The 20,354-nt window shown below is 45.7% G+C and overlaps 1 protein-coding gene across 3 annotated transcripts; it reads right to left on the bottom strand.

The window, feature by feature from the left end:
• Positions 1-1,979: 1,979 nt before the first annotated feature.
• Positions 1,980-16,343, bottom strand: ZCCHC9 (zinc finger CCHC-type containing 9). 3 transcript variants are annotated; one of them, XM_024223800.2, is made up of 6 exons: positions 16,271-16,343; positions 12,344-12,738; positions 11,338-11,488; positions 10,999-11,091; positions 8,679-8,747; positions 1,980-3,325 (listed from the first exon to the last, which is right to left on the bottom strand). In XM_024223800.2, exons 2-6 carry the CDS (start codon positions 12,710-12,712, stop codon positions 3,207-3,209), a joined length of 801 nt encoding a protein of 266 aa, XP_024079568.1. In that variant the 5' UTR covers positions 12,713-12,738; positions 16,271-16,343; the 3' UTR covers positions 1,980-3,206. The 3 variants fall into 3 exon arrangements, with proteins under 3 accessions (XP_024079568.1, XP_029766807.1, XP_029766806.1); XM_029910947.1 differs by having other exon boundaries at positions 16,301-16,318; XM_029910946.1 differs by lacking the exon at positions 16,271-16,343 and adding an exon at positions 16,162-16,203.
• Positions 16,344-20,354: the final 4,011 nt, after the last annotated feature.

The following is a 20,354-nucleotide window of genomic DNA, read 5'->3' as shown; positions in this document are numbered from 1 at the left end:
CAAATAAATCTGTTAGTCTTTAAGGTGCCACCAGACTCCTTGTTGTTCCAGAACACACAGTACTTGAGCCACACCCCCTCCCCAGCCCCTATGTTGACAGCATAGGTGTCAGCTACATCAGCTCTGGGCCTGATGGGATCTTCTCCCTGCTGGGAAAATCCCCATCTTCAGAAATGCAACCAGTTTCCACCCCATTTTGCACTATGGAACAGGAGCTAGGATCGGGTCGTCTAACACTAATTCAGAATACTTTACACTCAAGTAGACTCCTTTAGGCCTCTTTATAGCCACTCCACCAACATATGAGAGTCACATTTTCCAAAGTCACCTAGGCCCAGCTCCTCAAAAGTAATTATGCACCTAACTCACTAGCCTTGAGAATATGGGCCCCAGTGACTTTTGAAAAATCAGACTGAGAAGCCCTCAAAAATGTTACCCTTAGGCTCATCATCAGTCATTTGGGTGGTTTTATCCCTACCCCCCCCCCACCCATCATACACACACAGCTGTTACACTAATTTGCACCCCCTTGCACAGTGAGAGAGGATGTAAGGAGTCTACCTGAGTGCAAGGCACCACTATAGCACCTAGCTGTGGGTAGTTGTCTGTAAATGACCTGTGGGTAGCGAAAACATGGTTGGGAAATCACACAGAACTAGGAGGAAACTTGCAGGGAAGAGGAAGGGACCAACCCCCCACCAAATCCCAGGTGAACCACAACAAGGGGCTTCTTTAATGCCAAAATTTGGCTCTAAGTGTTGTCCCAGGAACCCTTTGCACTGACTATACAAAAGCCAAAAAGGCCCAGCAACTTACGGCTCCCAGTCCAGTCCAGGTACCCTGAAGCTCAGGCAGAGAACCTGCAAAATCTAGTGTTTCTAGGGGTTCTTTAGTTCTTGCATAGGTGTTTCCCATTGATACTGTCAGGTTGCTCCACAACTGCCTAAGCATTTGGTGACTTCACATACCAGTCACTACTGCCTTAAGCAGGTGTAAATCTACAGACCACAGAGGAATTGTTCCAACTTACATCAGAAGTGAAATAGATCCGTAAACATCCAGTAGTGCTTCCTGTAGGTTACCGTTACACTATCCACTTTCTTACTTTAAACAGCCACACAGGAGTGCTCCTGGCACACTGAAGCACTGATTTAAAACTAACATTGGTTACTTCTTCTAATTTTGCATTTGCCTAGTGTATAATATAGTGGGAGTGGTCAATTACTAGTGAGGAGGGGAGGGGGAGAGAATGCAGTTTTGGGCTACAGCCACGTTACACCAGAGGTGCTTCTGCAAAGTGTTTGCATGGCCCCACTCATGACCCAGCACAGTTCCCTATAAGGTGCCAACTCAGCTCTGTGATGCCCATCACCATCTAGATAGCCCTGGTGAAGGAATGGGCCTGGAGGGACATGTTGGGAACGTGAGTAGATATAGCCAGAGCAGTGCTGTGCCCTGTCCCTTCCCCACTACTGAAACACTCCTGGGGACTATGGCAGCAGGGGGCACAAATCTGGGCAATCCTCAGGCTGTTTTAGCTGCTCCTTGCATAGGGGATGCATAGAGTTCTGCTATACACCATCTACTTCCACTACATTTGTAATGTTCTCTCACAGTTGCCACTCCAGCATCAGTACTGTACACCAAATACGAATATACCTGCTGAAATCTCAAAGCTGTTTTTACCTTTAAAAGATTCAACCTAGTATTTATTCTGTGCTTTCCCTCCCTGCTGTTTCTGTAGTTAACTGCTATAAGGTATCAGGAGGTTACTAGTATTTACTTCCATTTTGGGTTCGTTTGGTTTTTGCAAACCGTATTTATGTACTTTATGGAGGCTAATGAGCCAGATGCATAAGCATTTATATCCTAAAGTCCAGATAGGCATAGTCCAAAGATGCATTAAAAGGAAAGCTATTCTGTAGAAGAATAAGACCAGAACCAGGGAAATCATTAGGAAAAATGCAACTACCATGATAGAAAATTCAAACTTAATATATTTTATAAAAATAAGTCAATTTTAAGAAAATGTATAAATAAGGAAGCATTTAAACAATAAGTTTGTGTATTGTGATTTACCACAAGAAACCGTACATTCCAAGGCAGCAACAAGCCATGACTTGGCCCAAAAGAGTTTGCTAAGCCATGCCATCTTTCAAGAAGGGTCATAACACATTCATAAAAGGACAAGTTAAAATAGGAAGTTAAGTGAACATCTTGATCACTACATAATTATCCTTTAAAGATTAACTATGACAAAGCTACTTTAAAAGTTTAGTACAGTGTCTCATAATTAGAGTTCTGAATCAAACTAAGACTTTGATGAGACAGGGATCCTTGAGCACCCTTAAGCACCTTCTAAGGTGCACAGAAGTACTTTGTCTGTAAATGCTTTAGCAAATCAGATTTAACACTGAATACATCAAATCGATCTTGGCACCGATAGTACACCACTGAAAAGCCAAATTTCCCATTCAGATACATTTTGTGGTTCTGGACCCACCACTGTGTGTAAAGCATTAATATATCTGGGGTGGCTTCTAGAAGTTTTGCAGTAGAGTATAACTGACTATCCAGGTGTTATTGGGGACAGTAAGTGAAGCTGCATAATTGAGGTTTCATATGTGTTGGCCTTTTTTTGTTTCAATTTTTTTTCGCTGAAGGAACGTGTTCATAAACAATACTTTGTTTTAAGGAGCCTGTGCTGAACGCAAGCAGACCTGTAGGGATGAGAATGGCTGGTACACGGAGTATTGCAGCCCAGATCCCCAATCGTGCGATTCCACCCTGGAGAGTTGAAAGCATGAAGTCTGCAATTTAATGAGCACATTTACAGAGACTGGAGAGGGGCCAGTGGTGCAGTTAGCCCTGAACTATGACAGCATTTTTAAAAAAAACATTTGTTTGCTGTATTACTTCTCTCCTCAGGACACCTTCACTTAAGCATTGTTTAGGTTAAGTGATCACCATTTAAGATTGGCAAGGGAGGGGGTTTGTAGAAAATTGTGAATACACAAGAAGTCATGTGGCAACTGCAATCCAGCTAGTTTACTGAAGCCAAAATCAATGCAAGTAGGTGTCAGTGGAGTTATGCCCACTATGCTAGAGCTGAATTTGGCCTAAGGAACCCAGCTTTATCTTGCAGTTGTATAACCCAGTGACCACTCAGAAGACAAATGATGTTTAATGTAGTCTGAGAGCAGTTATCAAAAATTAACAACTTTTGGTACTTTTACTTTTGGTTTTTGTAGTTTAGGGCTCTCTAGAATTTCTTCATAATCTGCACTCATTCCATAGGACCATCGACCAACTGTTACTGCTTGATCTGTGGAGCAAGAGAGGCAAAAAAGATTATGTAAAACTCTATTTGTTATATCCAAGATTTTCATTTTGACCGGTCTTGTGGCTAAACCACTGGGCCACATTCTCTCAATCAGGATGTCTTGCATTTTAATTCTAGCTCTGACAAACTCTCTCCATGACCTTAGGCAAGTTGTTTAACCTCTATTCTACAAACTCAGCTATCTCCCAAAGCATTATTAGGGTTCAGTAAATATTGTAACTTTAAAAAAAAACCCAAAACATCGAACACACTATATAAAGGTATATTTTCTCAGCAGGGGACTCATCAAGATTTTCAAATTAGGCCCTCTCCTATCATCACCAAAGTGGGTTAACTATAATACTTTCTTTCCCCTCCAACACCTTCCACAAAGGCCTCATTGTAATTAGCCAACATTAATTAAGTCTTAGCACACCTAGAGGGTAGGTAAATATCATCCCCATTGTATAGATTGGGAGATTAAGGCAGAAATGATCTGCCAATGGTCATGCAAGAAGTTTGTGGCACAGCTGATCTCTTGACTCTCTTTAATCATGAGAACATCTTTCCACACTTTACTCCATTCAATACCAGTTAACATACCCCTCCTAAAAACTTAGCACACTGGCATGCTATATTTCTCTTCTGTACAGGAGTTCAATTTTTGGAGGCCAGCTAGTCAGAATATGCTGAAAATATTACATGGACCCGTTAGTTATCAGTAACCTATACTAATTTCAGTGCATATGTGGCAGTTCCAGTCTAAAACAAGTAACAAACAGCTTTGGCATAAACTGCATCTGAATAAGAGTCACCAGGGGAAATGGTGTGTGTTTTAGTAACTGACTGTAACCCTGAGTCTTGGGAGTATCAGTTATCTTAATTTATCCCACTCACAAAGAGTACTTTGCATGATGCAAACTGATTACAAATTTTTCTCTTTTCATTCTTATCCACAGCATATCATTATAGATTCAGTGAATTCTAACAGCTTTGTAAGCAGCAGTGCTTGTTTTTAAATATCAGTGTTAGTTCTAACAGGTCTCCTGTGAAATTACACAGCATCTAACTGTCAGTCTTCATTATGGATGTGTTTTCCAACCATGGAGAATTCCAGTTCAGCTTCATATATATAATTTAGTCTCCTGAGAGAGATCCATATTTTTCTAGATTGGGATATGCAGTGTACTTCTGCATTCAAAATGGCATTTGTCAGTTGCCATTACGCATCTTTTAGAAGCTATATATTTCAAAGAGTAGGCATCTGATCACTAAATCTTTGACTCTCGTATTTGTCATATCTCCTGCAGCATAGGAATTGCATGGGGTAAGCACACTGTTTAGTGTTGCTCTCCTGCCTTCTGACATACATGAATACCAATACTGCTAAATGAAAACCAAATTCATCAACTAAAGGTTGCCACTGATACAGTGATAGTCTGTCATTCACAAGGGTTCACAGAGCACCACTGTTTATTCACTACAAAATTTCTTCTCTCCTACTGAAACTGCTCCAATTTCCACGTGTGTGCCAGCCTGACAGAAAGTTTGTGTTCTTTCATGGTATATAAAAAATGGTTACTTAAATGAAGTAACCCAAGACTATTGCCCGCATGAGTGCATGTTGTAGGGGATACGACCACTTTGGTCAGAATGTCTGAACAGTACCCAGCCATTAGGGCCACATATGTACCCTGCCTACATTCTCAGGACTCCCTCCTGACGAGTCATAGTGCAGAACAACTACATAAAAGAACTTGCCGCTGAGACACTAGACAGCAGGAGTCTGACATCAGGGTGCCAGAGCCCATCAACCCACAAGCATCTGATATCAGTATGGGCAATGTAGTGGCGCTCACCGTCAAGGCATCAACACCAGCAGTGTCAAAGAGTGTTCAGACACCAATACCATGACACCCTGATAGGCATGGTATCTAGGAGAGTCCTGTATTCCATTGGGCCATAGGACACACTCACAACCCCCTCTAAAATGGTCTGGGCTAGAACAGTAACTAGGAATGTGATCCTCCTGCGTCATCACTGAGTAGGCCTGTTGGTGACTGATCCAATGCCACTACAAGAAGGGGCACTACTTGAAGTGGGTAGACTTGGCTTTGGCCACCTTAAATAAGGTCCACAAGAGTGTGGGAATTGCTCAGCCTTGAAACGAAATATCCAATGGGACTAAAAATCTTAACACTATCTGACCATCCCACAAACAAATCAAAGAAAAAACAATGACCTGAAATATATTAAGGAGTTCCTCTATTCACTACTTATGGTGATCAAAAGGAACAGCATAGCAATCACAACTGCAATCTAATAGACCAGGACATGGGGTAGAGAAGCACACAAGGGCATGGACATGGGGTATAGACAGTACCAATATACACAGCTATTCAGAAGTTTCGAGCTGCACTCCCAAGTCATGTGCATCTCTCACAGTGGGGTTCCAGGCAGGCAAGCTTTCAGTAGCACTCGCTAGATTCTGTTTGCCCTAGAAGATCTCACACTTAGGCCTTGTTTACACTACAAAGTTTTCTCAGTAAAAGTTATGCTGCTTTAATTAAAGCGCTCTACTTAAAATCGCTGTTGCATGTCCACACTAGCTCCTTGTGTCGGCAGAGCGCATCCACACTAACAGCTCTTGCATCGACGCAGAGAGCAGTGCACTGTGGTAGTATCCCACTGTGCAACTGGCGGCAGGGTGCTTTGGGAAGGGTTTGCAATGCCTCATCGGGCAGGTACAGCATCACATGATGCAGATTTCTTAATCCCACCATTCCAGGGGCATCCTAGTAGATTGTTAGCTGCTTTTTCAACTGAAGGGTGTGGGAAGGAGAGGAGAGTGGTGTGCCTGGGGCAGGGGAGAAAGTAGGCTACTGACCTATCTGAGGCAGTGGGAGGGGGGAACACCCTCCTCACATAAGCCCTCAGCTCTGCTCAGCACAGCAGTCTCTCCTGAAGCAGTCCGCTCTGCTTGCCTGCCTGCCCATGGTTCTGTGATTCCCCCTGAGTTCTCCCACAGCCTCCTCAGCAGCTGGGAGCAGCATCCTGAGCCTGCTGAAGAATGTCAAAGCAGCACAGCAGTCCCACCCTGAACACACACCCCTCCCTGCAGCAGCAGTCTGCCTGCTGCTGAGTTCCTAGAGCAGGGCAGAACAGGAGCATTCCAGGTAATGATTTGCTCTTTGTTCCCCAAAGGGAGCAGCAGGCTCAGCTGTTCAGTACTTCCCCGGAGCTTTGAAAGGGGAGGGACGCATGCCTGCAGGGCAGCAGAGATCAAAACAGTGAGCAGAGCCCTCCTAGCAGGCATTGTGGGATACTGGTGGAAGCCAGTTCTGTAGTCAAAACAAACAGCAGTGTCTACACTAATGCTTTGTCGCTTTAACTTTGCCACAAAAGGCTTTATGCCTCTCATTGAGGTGGTTTTGTTTTGCCACCAAAAGTAGCTTTGTAATGTGTACACCTCCCCCTATTTGATTGGCAAAAGGCAGCTTTTGCAGACAAAACTTTATAGTGTAGACAAAGCCTTACCTGTGCCTCCATATCCTGTTTACTTCTGTGTAATTCTTTCTAGGACTGCCTCAACCCATTCCAGGTTGGGCCATTCTTTAAATTTAGAACTGGGCAGTTTCAATGTTTTAGTTTTCAGTGGGTTGGAATCAGATTCTTGAAAAATTAATTCCACTCCACGGAAGTCTGCTATGTGACATGAGTTTGGTTTGAGCCTCGGAATCAATCATTTCAGATCTCCCCAACATTAAAGAAACATCTCTTTTGTTCTACATTACCAGAAGTGGCTTTTGTTTAAACTACATCTAACAAAAATCTGTACTGCCTGCTAACCTTTGGAAAAATTTAATGAACAAATTACCACAAGTATCGCTAGTGCCCCTTCTACACTACAAATCTTTGACAATCATACACCAGTTAAAAAACCCCAACAAATCCTATTTGGCAAAAATTTGCTTCAAGAACTAGAACACTTCAGCCATTCACGTACACCTGATGCCAGCGTAAAGGTACTACCTGCACACTGAGAATAATTGACATAACATTTATATGATCAAGAGATATATATTTAGTAGTGATGGATGAAGATTGTGAGAGATCCTGGTGAAGGAAACTGGATTTGATGATTGAGATCTGACAGCATCTTAGAGCCAATGGCACTAGAGGCTTTTGGAGGGGGAAGCGGAAATAATGGATGCGTGCAACTCAAAATTACTGAGTCACTATAACAACATACAATCCCTCTCCTGTGATTTCACCTTCCTGTAGTCTCGATTACAGATATTCAGAAAACAAAGCAGTAGCCTAACAGCTACTAGAAATTAGGAATACCTGGACTCCATTCTCTGCATGATCATTAAGCCATATCTCCCAGATGCAGACAATTTTATAATAAACAAACACTGGTCAATAAGGGGGAAAAGAAAATTAAATGAAAATAAAACCTAATGATGAATTTTCAGAGTTATCAGTAGACAATGTAAGGATATTTTTCAACTCATTTTTTCCAGATATTTGAACGAACACTAACTTTGGCAGAATTTGGAGGGCGTAGAAGGGCGAACCAACAACCTTTAGCACAGAACTACAACAGTTCGCCAGAGACTGGTAAAGTATCTTCCCCAGCCACTACCAGCAGCAACCGAGTAGCACCACCACAGCAAGCTGTCCATTCCTCCAACCTCAGCTATTGGATTTATACCAGGCTGTAGTCCCTAGATCCTGCTCAGGGGCCCCATCGTTCATATCAGCCTTCACTAGTCTGAAACATCCTTAGAGCAGCCAGAGAGATCTCCTCTTTTCTCCCTACTGAGAAGTCTATAGGACCCACTATTCTCCCTTCATCAGACCCGCTCTTTCCTGACTGCTGTAGGGCAGGGAGGATCCCTAGTCTCCATTTTTGGGTTTATCCTCTTCCTCAAATAGCTCCAGTACCCAACTGCCACTCAAAGCTTTCCCACTCTGAAACTGACTTTTTCAGTTTCACTGCTACCCACAGGAAAATGATCATTTTGTCAGTTTCACCCGGCAGCCCCTGGAGAAAGCAGAGGCATTGGTGCACTCTGTCTCAGGAAGACAGCATTCTATTGGTTCACATTCATTTTATATTTGGAACACTATTTTCATATGTGTTAAGGGCTAGAACCATTTGTAATAAAAACTGTCAATTTCTGCTGTTTACTTTATCCACCTACACTCCCCATTCCTCCCAAACAGTTTCATATTTGCTACTAGGTGAGTATTTTTCAAGCCCTCTTTATAGGTCTCATCATTACAACAGAATAATTTGTCTTTATATTTTAAAACTTTGACATGCAAGCTATATTCCCTTGGATCTCACCTGAGTTCTGGTTTTCTGGACAATCTTTTTTAAAGTGTTCCACAGATCCACAAAGCCTGCAGCAGCCTCCTATTAAGAAAGCAACATCCAAAGCTATTTCTTAACAACTGGAAATAATATTTGCTTTAGCATTATACATATTTTAATCACTTGTCAACATGTTATAAAAACTGATCTTCACTTGAAACAAGAAAATTTAGAAGTTAAATTTATTTATATATATATATATATATATATATATATATATAAAAAAATAAAATTTATCTCCAAAGGTATAGCATAAATAAAGATAAAAATTCCCTCTAGAGACTAACTCAGAGGCCTTTCATAGACTAAAATTCAAGTTAACTTGAGACAACGTGGTCCAGTGTATAGACCACCTGCTTTGTAAGCATGGATTAGTAATTTGACCTCTGAGCCTCAGTTTCCCCTCTATAAAATAGGAATAATTATACTTACTCTCCTTTGTAAAGCACTCATATCTATGGATGCCGAATGATACATACAAATCCAGTATTAACATTACTGCAAAGAGTCATTTGAATTATATTCGCCTAGAAATATTGAGGAGTAGCTATTTGAAATTCTGACATTGTTTTCTTAGGAACAAATTCTGTTCCAAGATACCAGCATGCACCAACTACTTCTGAAGTTAATGAGAGTTGCATGTGGATGTCTGAGGACAAAATCCAGCCTTTAAAGGGGCAACATATACTTGAGATCTAGTCAATTCAAAAAAGGTTAAAAGCAAATTTAAATACATCTGACTTAGTCCTCTTACTAACCTGAGATTTTACAGTCACTTTTCTATTTTTGCCAAGTTACTGTGTGAAAGATCCACAAACTAGTTGATTATACTGCGAAATGAAAATTAAATACACAAAAAGGGATTATCAAATTTTAAAAAGACTATTTTAATCTCTCTCTTTCGTTAAACAACTTCAGACAGAAGTGTGATTTAAGTTGAGGTTGTCCCTTTTCTAGAATAAAGGCTTCACTAAGAGCATGTTGCAATTACTAGGATGCCAAGGCACTGCATGTTTCAGATCTACATGTCATGTCACGGGCCGAATTAATTACAATCCAAAAGCACAAGTTAAAGGCAGTGTCTGCCTTTACTTTGATTTCCTTATTCTTTTGCAGCATCATCACATATTTAAACATAGAATTTTAGTGCAATAACAACTTTTGTTTGGTTAACAGTCATGGAATACCTGAAGAGACCCATGTATCCAACATATAATGGGAGGACAGAACAGTGCATTTAGTTTTTAAAATGTCTCTCTAGTCAAAAGAGCCTATACACTTCCTCCCCACAGGTTTAGTATGTCCCTCTTTCTCCAGGTGTATATTTCAATGCATTGCATGCATAAATACAAAGGGTTTTTTCCCTTGTAGAATCATTGAGAACACCCCCTTTTTGAATTTCAAATTAAATTTAGCTCCCATGCTCTTCTACTCATCCTGCTGATGCTCAGTTGCTTGAAGCAAACACTAGCTAATGAAGATATGCACTAGACACTCTACAGTTGTCACATACTTTTTCTACACAAAGTACACCTCTTACAAGAAGCTCTGTTCACTACGCTCTCTCGTACCTGGCAGCTGCCACCTTGGGCCTTGGCTACACTTGCAAGTTACAGCGCTGTAAAGCCTCCCCCAGCGCTGTAACTCACTCCCCGTCCACACTGGCAGGGCACTTACAGCGCTGTATCTCCCTGGGTACACCACTGCAGGTACTCCACATCTCCGAGAGGAATAACAGCTGCAGCGGAGTGAGTGTAAACGCTTGCAGTGCTGTACTAATCACCTTGTCAAGTGGCCAATCCTCTCCATTGTTGTGACCGGCTGCAGGAATGCGGAAGTGCCGGTTTCAAAGCTGGTACCACAGAGAAAAGCAAACAGTTTGCAGCTTGCTTTGAGTGAGTGAATGAATGAGCAGGGGGCCGGGAGTTCGGAACTTGCAAAATAGAGAGCTGACATGCTCCAAAAAGCACTCTCTCTCCCCCCACACTCCTTGTCACAATCCACCCTCCCCCCCGTTTTGAAAAGCACGTTGCAGCCACATGAATGCTGGGATAGCTGCCCATAATGCACCGCTCCCAACACAGCTGCAAATGTTACAAGTGTGGCCACACCACTGCGCTGGCAGCTGTCAGTGTGGACAGACTGCAGCGCTTTTCCCTACTCAGCTGTACGAAGACAGGTTTACCTCACAGCGCTGTACAGCTGCAAGTGTAGCCAAGGCCTTGTTCTTTGCTACATTTAACCACCATTATAAGAGGGCAAATGTTTGGTTTACAGCAATAATTATACTCACCTTCAGCATATAGTCCTTTAGGATTATCTGGACATGACCTTGACAGATGCCCCATCTCGCCACAAATAAAACATTTTGCATATGGAAATTCCCCTGTAAGATTCCAATTGTTCTTCTATTAAGATGTATGTTAAACCTTCACAACAAAGTTACAGATAATATCACAGTGTTTTTACAGAAATAAATCAATATTGCAGTAATGTGGAAGCATTACCTGTTAAAGTGGATGTCCTCAAAACTGTTAAACTTTCTGACTAAAAATGAAACTCTCTCAGTGATCAGAAAACCCTTACAAAGCACTTCCTTTAGGAGAGAAAAGTAGATGTTAAAAAAACATACCAAGAGCTGGATCTACTTTTGCTCTACACTTGGTGATTTCATGCTCTGTAGATCCACATCGATAACAGATTCCAGTACCCATATCCTGACTTTCAAGGGCAGCTGGGCAGTCAGCAATTCCATGGCCAGGCTTCCTACAGTGGAAACATACCTTCGAAAATAAAATGTGGATTACTAAACTGACTATGGAAACTCATTACGTGTTTTGCTGTGTATTTTTACAGCCAGGAATATTTTAAAAGGATACACTTACTGCTAATACCACACAATCAGCATTTACCTCCAACAGAATTTTATTTTCTTTAAAATATTTTGATATTAAAATTAAAGTTACCTGAAATCTCTGTGTCATAGACACATATTTAGGGTAAGAGAACACCCGCAAGGTTTAGTTTTACACTTCGGAATCAAGATAAGTTTTGGTCCTTACATCTTTAAAATAAGGTCACATCAATGCCCAATAAGACATATGATCTCAAGGTCTAAGATTCAATAACTGGCACTGAAAGCAAGACCACAAAATTCCAGTCTAATAAGCACTTTATGAATCTTAAGACACTCAGTCTTAAGGGGAAAATTCCTAGAATATAATGGGGATAAATCCAATTTGCCTAGCAAACCACAGAATAGTTGTCACAGACCCGCACCCACAACCGATGAGATGATCAAGCGCCAATATTATAGGCATTATTCACCCATCTAGAAGATTGTACAAAGGTGTATGTAGGAATTTCATATTGGGCATTCACTGATCAACAGCTGATCATTACAGAAGGAGTGCATCCTCCTTCAAAAAGTAAGTTTGGTACATTTTGTGGATTCCAAACAGGCGAGCCACTTAACATTAGTTACACTGAAATTCTGCAGGCTTTAAGACTTTTCTACAAATGTTTGCAATTTGTTGAAAAAAGAGTGCACTTTACCTATATTACTTTTAGCTTAATCATAGAATACACTTATGAACAAAAACTTGAAGAGAAAGGGCAGAACAGGACAGAGATCTTACCATGGTGTTTTTCTTCATCTCTTGTCTCTTCAATCTTCTTCCCTCCCGACGCTTATCTTTCTTCAAGGCTGTTGCTACTTCTTCCCTCATCTCATGGCTGTCTGCTGCTCTCACCTTTCCACTATGTATAACCTGTGAGCTCTGTTTTAAGTATTCCATGAATCCATTAACATCTTCATTCAAATAGTCCTTTTTCTTTTTATTCTTCTTCTTCTTCACTTGATCATTCTTTAAAGAAAGCGTATTTGAATAATTTTGCTGTTTATTCCTCACTGTTCCACTGGTGGATCCATTTTTCATATCTTCCCATGGTGTAGCGTCCAGAGGCTTTTTGCTATGAGTGGTACTTGTACGGGCCCACCTGGTCATGATTTCTTCTGGAATATTTTACAAGCCTTTAAAGCAAATACAGAAGGTCACACTTATTCTTTTGGGCAGGGTATGACTTTTTCATCAGTTTGCACAAAATTTAGCATGATAGGACTAAATTTAAATTTCAGATAGGGGACTGAGACCTACTACTCTGCAAAACATTATTAATAAATAAAATCACGTAAAATCACCCCATAAGGCACCAACCAAAGAAAAACAAAATTCTACATTTGTACCACAGCTTGAGAAGTCTCTTTGCTCAAACATCGGGGACCACTAGGTTACTGCCCTGCTGGGTGGGTGGGTGGAGCTAAACCATCACATTTTTGTATAATCTACACTTTTGTTTCAGCCAATTTTGGGCCAGATTGAATACTTAAAAATTGGATCGACCTAGCTATGTTGTCAGGGCTGTGAAAAATGTTGCACCTTTAGTGCCACAATTAGGTCTGCCTAACCGCCAGTGTAAATATGGCTGGGCCAACAGCACAGTTCTTCTGTGCACCTAGCTCCCACCTGTGGGAGAGGGGGATTAACTACAGCAACACGAGAACCCCTCCCGTTGACACAGGAGATGGCTAAGCTACTGCGGCATGGCCCCAGGGCTGTGGCTGTGCCTCTGCAGCATAGCCCTGGCCTACAGTAGGGTTACCATATTTGAACATTCAAAAAAGAGGACACTCCATGGGGGGGGGGGGGGGGGGGGGGGGGAGAGGGAACTTTCGCTGTTGCAGCTGCCCTCCCAGACATTTTTAGATATTTAAATAGGGTTACCATACGTCCGTATTTTCCCGGGAGGAATTATTAAAATTTAAAAATTCCTCCCCAATGGCGATTTAAGAACCAAAAAGCCTGACATGTCCAGGAGAATACTGATGTATGGTAACCCTACCTAAAGTTCTTTTTTAAAAAGATGGGCCTGAACTAAAAATGAGCTCCATTTCAGATGTGTGGGTCCCAGTTGCTCCTGCCTCCCTCATTGAAGCAGGTGAGCAGGGTTACTACCCTGGGAACTGCAGGGCACCAGTGGACGTGGGGCTGGCTGCAGACAGGGGCATGGGACAGGGCTGGCTGCGGGCAGGGCGGTGCAGGGCTGGCTGCGGGCAGGGGCTGGCTGCAGGCAGAGCAGGGGGTGCGGGGCTGGCTGGAGACAGGGCAGGGGGTGTGGGCATAGGCGCCGACTCCGTGGGTGCTCCCGGGCTGGAGCATCCACGGGGAAATATTGGTGGGTGCAGAGCACCCACCAGCAGCTCCCCGTCGTGCCCCCCCCCCCCCGCCCCCTCCCCCCCCGAGCGCGTCGCCGCTCCTCCCCCCTCCCTCCCAGGCTTGCCACGGAAACAGCTGATTCACAGCAAGCCTGGGAGGGAGGGGGGTGGAGGGGAAATGCGGCACGCCCGGGAGAGGAGGCAGGGCCGGGGATTTGGGGAAGGGGCTGGAGACCGGGGGGCCCCCAAGCACCCACCGGCGCCGGGTAAAGTTGGCGCCTAGGGGTGTGGGGCTGGCTGGCTGCGAGCAGTGGGTGCGGCAGGGGCTGGAGACAGGGGCTGGCTGCGGCAGGGTGGCGGGTACTCACGGGGAGAGCGGCTCGGGGCAGCAGCGCACGGAGCAGCCCGAGCTGAGCAACAGGACTCAGCCCAGGCTAGAAGAGCAGCCGGGGACCCACCGGGCAGCAGCCCCAGGGCCAGGGGAGCAGCACAGCAACAGAGCCCGTGCCCAAGGCCAGGCAGCAGCCCACATGGCTCCTGCTCCCACAGTGCCATGCCCCCGGCTGGGGTGGGGCCGGAAGAGGAATGACATCACTTCCTGGCTGGCCGGAGTCCATCAAAGCCACAGTGCCCCCTCGCACAGCGGGGCGAAGTGGGTTACACATTTAGCCGGGGCCGGGCGAGCATCCCAGACACGCAGCTCCTGCAGGTAACTCTAGGCTTATCATGCCTCCTTATTTACCCGGACATGTTCAGCTTTTTGGAAATTCTTCCCGGACGGCGATTTGAGAACCAAAAAGACGGACATGTCCGGGAAAATATGGACGTATGGTAACCCTAGCCTACAGTACCGGGTTTACAAGGGAGCTGGGCCCACACTCAGAAGGGGCCTCAGCACCTGGACCGTGGTCCCGCTCCCGACTCTGCCCACGCTTCATGGCCCTGGCCCTGCTCAGCCTCTCCTCCCCATGGCCCCACTTGCTGCTCACTCCTCTCCCCCTCTCCCACCTGGTGCAAGCAGTGGGAAAACACCAAGCAGGGGTAGTGCCCACAAAAGATTAATCTGGTCCTTCTGGCCTAAGGCACTAGTGTAGGGCTCCCAGCAGACCCTTCCCCAGGTACCAGGCTGTGCTGCCTTCCCCAGCCTGGGGACAGAGCTCCAGATATAGGGCTGCTCACCAGGGGGCAGGGGTGTGGCACTGCTAATCTGGCCCACCCAGTCCCGCACACACACATGCTGCTCCCTGGGGAGGAGTCTGAGGTGCTGGAGCCACTCTCATGGTCGGGGCGAGGGGGTGTAGAAGCAACCTCAGCAGCGAGGTTATCAGCGACCCCACCCCACAATTTGGGCATTAGCCAGTCCCACCCGCTGCACTGCAGGGATGCAGAGCCCAGCAGGCCTGAGGTAGTCACAGGGCCCAACGTTTAGGGCCTGATCCCAGTCCAGGTTTCAGCAGCCGATCTCAGTGCAGCCCTGGCTGCCCCTGCGGGGGAGTGGAGGGAGCAAGGCAAGCCACAGCCACCACGGGCAGCATGGAGCCCCCAGGGTTGGGTGACCATATTTCCCAAAGGGACAACGGAACACTGTGTGGGGCTTGCCAAAGCCCCACCGTGGCCCTTGCTGATGGCCAGAGCCCCCCCCTCCCTGTGTGGGGGGCAGGCAGGGCTCAGGCAAACAGCAAAGCACATACTAGTCAGGGTGTCGGGACCAGGCCTCCAGTGCAGTAGAGACCCACAGACAGGGAGGGAGAGACAGGGTCCAACCACACTGGAAACACTTCCCAGTATGCTGCTCTGCACTTCCCGTCACTCACCAGAAGCAGAGCTGTGCCGGTCACGGGTGGGGCGGGGGACTGTTTTAACCTAGACGGAGCAATTCAAGGGGGTCTGCAGTCACCAGTCTCCACCCCGCAGGGGTGCCAAGCTCACCAGCACCTGGCAGTGCACCCCAAGCTTGGTGTTCCTGGGGGGCCTCAGTGTGGGATCCCCTTGTCCTACAGTCAGAGTGTTTGACATTGCCTATTTGGACAAGGGAGATAAGGCATATTGGCTAGCATGGCTGCAAGCTGCCTCGGGCAGCTGTAACGGGGAGCGGGGGAAGCACCAGCCCCACTGGCCCCTCTTGTTCATGTCCCTCGGCTTCATGTGGTGCAGGCCACCGTTTAGGACACAGCTCTGTCTGTGAAAATTTTGCATCATTAAAGTGGAGAGAGAGCGATGTAAAGGGAAATGTTTACTAACCTCAGCAGATAGTGCTATTGAGAGTTACACACTCAACAGATTACTGAAAACCTTTTGGAAAAAATAGGAAATTTTATCAATAACAATATTAAAATAAAATAACACTTACAGTTGCTCTGTGTGTTCATACAAGTTACACATCCCCATCCTGAGATTCTCTTAGAGGAGGTTTTACCCCCTTCTCCGTATCTGCTGGGGGCGGGGGGGTCAAAACCTTATTGTTAGGGCCCTACCAAATTCAGGGTCCATTTTGGTCAATTTCATGGTCATAGGATTTTAAAAATAGTAAATTTAATGATTTCAGCTATTTAAATCTGAAATTTCACAGTGTTGTAATTGTAGGGGTCCTAACCCAAAAAGGAATTGTGGTGGGGTTTTAAGATTATTGTAGGGGGGTTGCGGTACTGCTTACCTTACTTCTGCGCTGCTGCAGGTGGTGGCGTTGGCTTGGGAACTGGGCTGCTGGAAAGTGGCAGCTGCTGGCCAGGAGCCCAGCTTTAAAGGCAGAGCCACCGCCAGGAGCAGCGCAGAAGTAAGGATAGCAGGTATTGTATTGCCCACACTTACTTCTGCGCTGCTGCCTGCAGAGCTGGGCCCTCAGTCAACCTCAGTCAATACTCTCCAGCCTCCCAGCTCTGAAGGCAGCAGCACAGAGGTAAAGGTGGCATGGTATGGCATTGCCACCCTTACTTCTGCACTGCTGCTGGCAGGGCACCACCTTCAGAGCTGGCCGCCCAGCTCTGAAGTCAGCACAGAAGTAAAGGTAGCAATACTGCAATCCCCCTAAAACGATCTGGCAATCCCCCCCGTCCCCCGCAACTCCCTTTAGGGTCAGGACCCCCACTTTGAGAAACTCTGGTCTCCCTCCAGAAATCTATATAGCATAGGGTAAAAGCACACAAAAGACCAGATTTCACAGTCCCTGACAGGTTTCAGAGTAGCAGCCGTGTTAGTCTGTATCCGCAAAAAGAACAGGAGTACTTGTGGCACCTTAGAGACTAACAAATTTATTAGAGCATAAGCTTTCGTGGGCTACAACCCACTTCTTCGGATGCATATAGAGTGAAACATATATTGAGGAGATATATATACACACACATACAGAGAGCATGAACAGGTGGGAGTTGTCTTACCAACTCTGAGAGGCCAATTAAGTAAGAGAAAAAAAAACTTTTGAAGTGGCTGACAAAGGAGGTGCTGTCGTCATCATGAATAAATTGGAATATGACCAAGAGGCTGCTAGACAGCTCTCTAACACCACATTCTACAGGGCATTATCCTCTGATCCCACTGAGGATTACCTAAAGAAACTACACCATCTGCTAAAAAAACTCCCGGACAAAGCACAGGAACAAATCTGTACAGACACATGCCTAGAACCCCGACCAGGGACATTCTATTTGCTACCCAAGATCCATAAACCTGGAAATCCTGGACGCCCCATCATCTCAGGCATTGGCACCCTAACATCAGGCTTGTCTGGTTATGTGGACTCTCTCCTCAGACCCTACGCTACCAGCGCTCCTAGCTATCTTCGAAACACCACTGACTTCCTGAGGAAACTACATTCCATCGGTGATCTTCCAGAAAACACCATCCTGGCCACTATGGACGTAGAAGCCCTCTACACCAATATTCCACACAAAGATGGACTACAAGCTATCAGGAACAGTATCCCCGATAATGTCACAGCTAACCCGGTGGCTGAACTCTGTGACTTTGTCCTCACCCACAACTATTTCACATTTGGGGACAATATATACCTTCAAGTCAGCGGCACTGCTATGGGTACCCGCATGGCCCCACAGTATGCCAACATTTTTATGGCTGACTTAGAACAACGCTTCCTTAGCTCTCGTCCCCTAACGCCCCTACTCTACTTGCGCTACATTGATGACATCTTCATCATCTGGACCCATGGAAAAGAAGCCCTTGAGGAATTCCACCATGATTTCAATAATTTCCATCCCACCATCAACCTCAGCCTAGATCAATCCACACAAGCAGTCCATTTCCTGGACACTACTGTGCTAATAAGCGATGGTCATATAAATACCACCCTATACCGGAAACCTACTGACCGCTACACTTACCTACATGCCTCTAGCTTCCATCCAGGACACACCACACGATCCATTGTCTACAGCCAAGCTCTAAGATATAACCGCATTTGCTCCAATCCCTCAGATAGAGACAAGCACCTACAAGATCTCTATCAAGCATTCTTAAAACTACAATACCCACCTGCTGAAGTGAAAAAAACAGATTGACAGAGCCAGACGAGTACCCAGAAGTCACCTCCTACAAGACAGGGCCAACAAAGAAAATAACAGAACACCACTAGCTGTCACCTTCAGCCCCCAACTAAAACCTTTCCAGCGCATCAGAGATCTACAACCTATCCTGAAAGATGATCCTTTACTCTCACAGATCTTGGGAGACAGACCTGTCCTTGCTTACAGACAACCCCCCAACCTAAAGCAAATACTCACCAGCAACCACACATCACTGAACAAAAACACTGACCCAGGAACCTATCCTTGTAACAAAGCCCGATGCCAACTCTGTCCACATATCTATTCAAGTGACATGATCACAGGGCCTAATCACATCAGCCATACCATCAGGGGCTCGTTCACCTGCACATCTACCAATGTGATATATGCCATCATGTGCCAGCAATGCCCCTCTGCCATGTACATTGGCCAAACCAGACAGTCTCTACGCAAAAGAATTAATGGACACAAATCTGACATCGGAATCATAATACTCAAAAACCAGTGGGAGAACACTTTAACCTGTCTGGCCATTCTATGACAGACCTGCGGGTGGCTATCTTAAAACAGAAAAACTTCAAAAACAGACTCCAAGGAGAGACTGCTGAGCTGGAATTGATATGCAAACTAGACACGATCAACAAAGGATTAAATAAAGACTGGGAATGGCTGAGCCATTACAAACATTGAATCTATCTCCCCTTGTAAGTATTTTCACACTTGCTTCTTATCAAACTGTCTGTACTGAGCCATCTTGATTATCATTTCAAAAGTTTTTTTTCTCTTACTTAATTGGCCTCTCAGAGTTGGTAAGACAACTCCCACCTGTTCATGCTCTCTGTATGTGTGTATATATATCTCCTCAATATATTTCACTCTATATGCATCCGAAGAAGTGGGTTGTAGCCCACGAAAGCTTATGCTCTAATAAATTTGTTAGTCTCTAAGGTGCCACAAGTACTCCTGTTCTTTTTACAGTCCCTGGGACATTTTTCATGGCCATGAATTTGGTAGGGCCCTACCTATAGTTGACAGGATTTTTATTTTGTTATAATATTGATATTTATTTTAAGCTTTTTTTATTTTTATCAGTTTAGATTTTCAGTGATTGGTAATTGAGGGTCAGACAATTATTATTTAACCAGAGTAGATGGAGGTGGGGGAGGCGCAGAGGGGCGAGGCCCAGCTCCGCGCGGGGTGGGGGGGGGGAGGCGCGGAGGGGCGAGGCCCAGCTCCGCGCGGGGTGGGGGGGGGGGCTGGGGGAACATGCTCACCTCACTGTCAACAGCCGGACTCCAGCTTCCGGCCTGGCTATCAGGGGGTGGGGCCTGAGGGGGAAGAGGCAGAACAGGGGGTGGGGGCTGGGGCAGAAGAGGAGCAGGGGGCGGGGCCAAGGTTCCGGCGCTCCTGCGGGGGCCCCTGGATTGGCCGGGCCGCTGCGGTCACGCTGCAGCTGGTTCCTGTAGACAGGTGTGACGACACACATAGCAACCCGCCCCTTTTACAACTAGGTGCAGTTTCCGCCACGAGACCGGCCTTACGTCTGCAGCTACCGCGGAACGCGCTCCGGCCGGCGGGACAAAACAGCCCGCTGCCCTGGGCACAGCCCCGTGCTGCGGTGCGAGCCGGCGAGTTACACGGACACGCTCTGAGCCCCTGTGGCGCTCCAGCCGGGAAGCAAGGCGCGAGTGTAAAGGCGCACGCGGCATGCAAAGGCGCGCCTCGCGTTTTCATTTCCCCTTCTTTGTAACTGAACGGGGACGGTTGGTAGAGCAAAGCTACGCGGACAGCGGTGTGCACAGGTGTGAGTCTAGTACATGCCACGTATCCCTTAGCACACACAGCTCCGGCATGGCGGGGAGTGAAGGGGAGCATTTCTTGGGCGACTAGCAGAATTTCTGGCTTCCTTAGACGATC

This window comes from Terrapene carolina, unplaced genomic scaffold (genome assembly GCF_002925995.2).
Source record: "Terrapene carolina triunguis isolate 2854851 unplaced genomic scaffold, T_m_triunguis-2.0 Scaffold69, whole genome shotgun sequence".
Lineage (NCBI taxonomy): Eukaryota > Metazoa > Chordata > Testudines > Emydidae > Terrapene > Terrapene triunguis.
Note: the sequence above shows the minus strand (reverse complement) of the source record. Positions and strands in the feature narration are given on the sequence as shown.

Coding starts and splice junctions, on each gene's coding strand:
- ZCCHC9 (XM_024223800.2), bottom strand. CDS start 12,712: ATGACCAGGTGGGCCCGTACAAGTACCACTCATAGCAAAAAGCCTCTG. Junction 11,092..11,337: donor AAAAGTAGATCCAGCTCTTG/GTATGTTTTTTT, acceptor GGAATCTTACAG/GGGAATTTCCATATGCAAAA. Junction 8,748..10,998: donor TAAAGGACTATATGCTGAAG/GTGAGTATAATT, acceptor CTTTCTTAATAG/GAGGCTGCTGCAGGCTTTGT.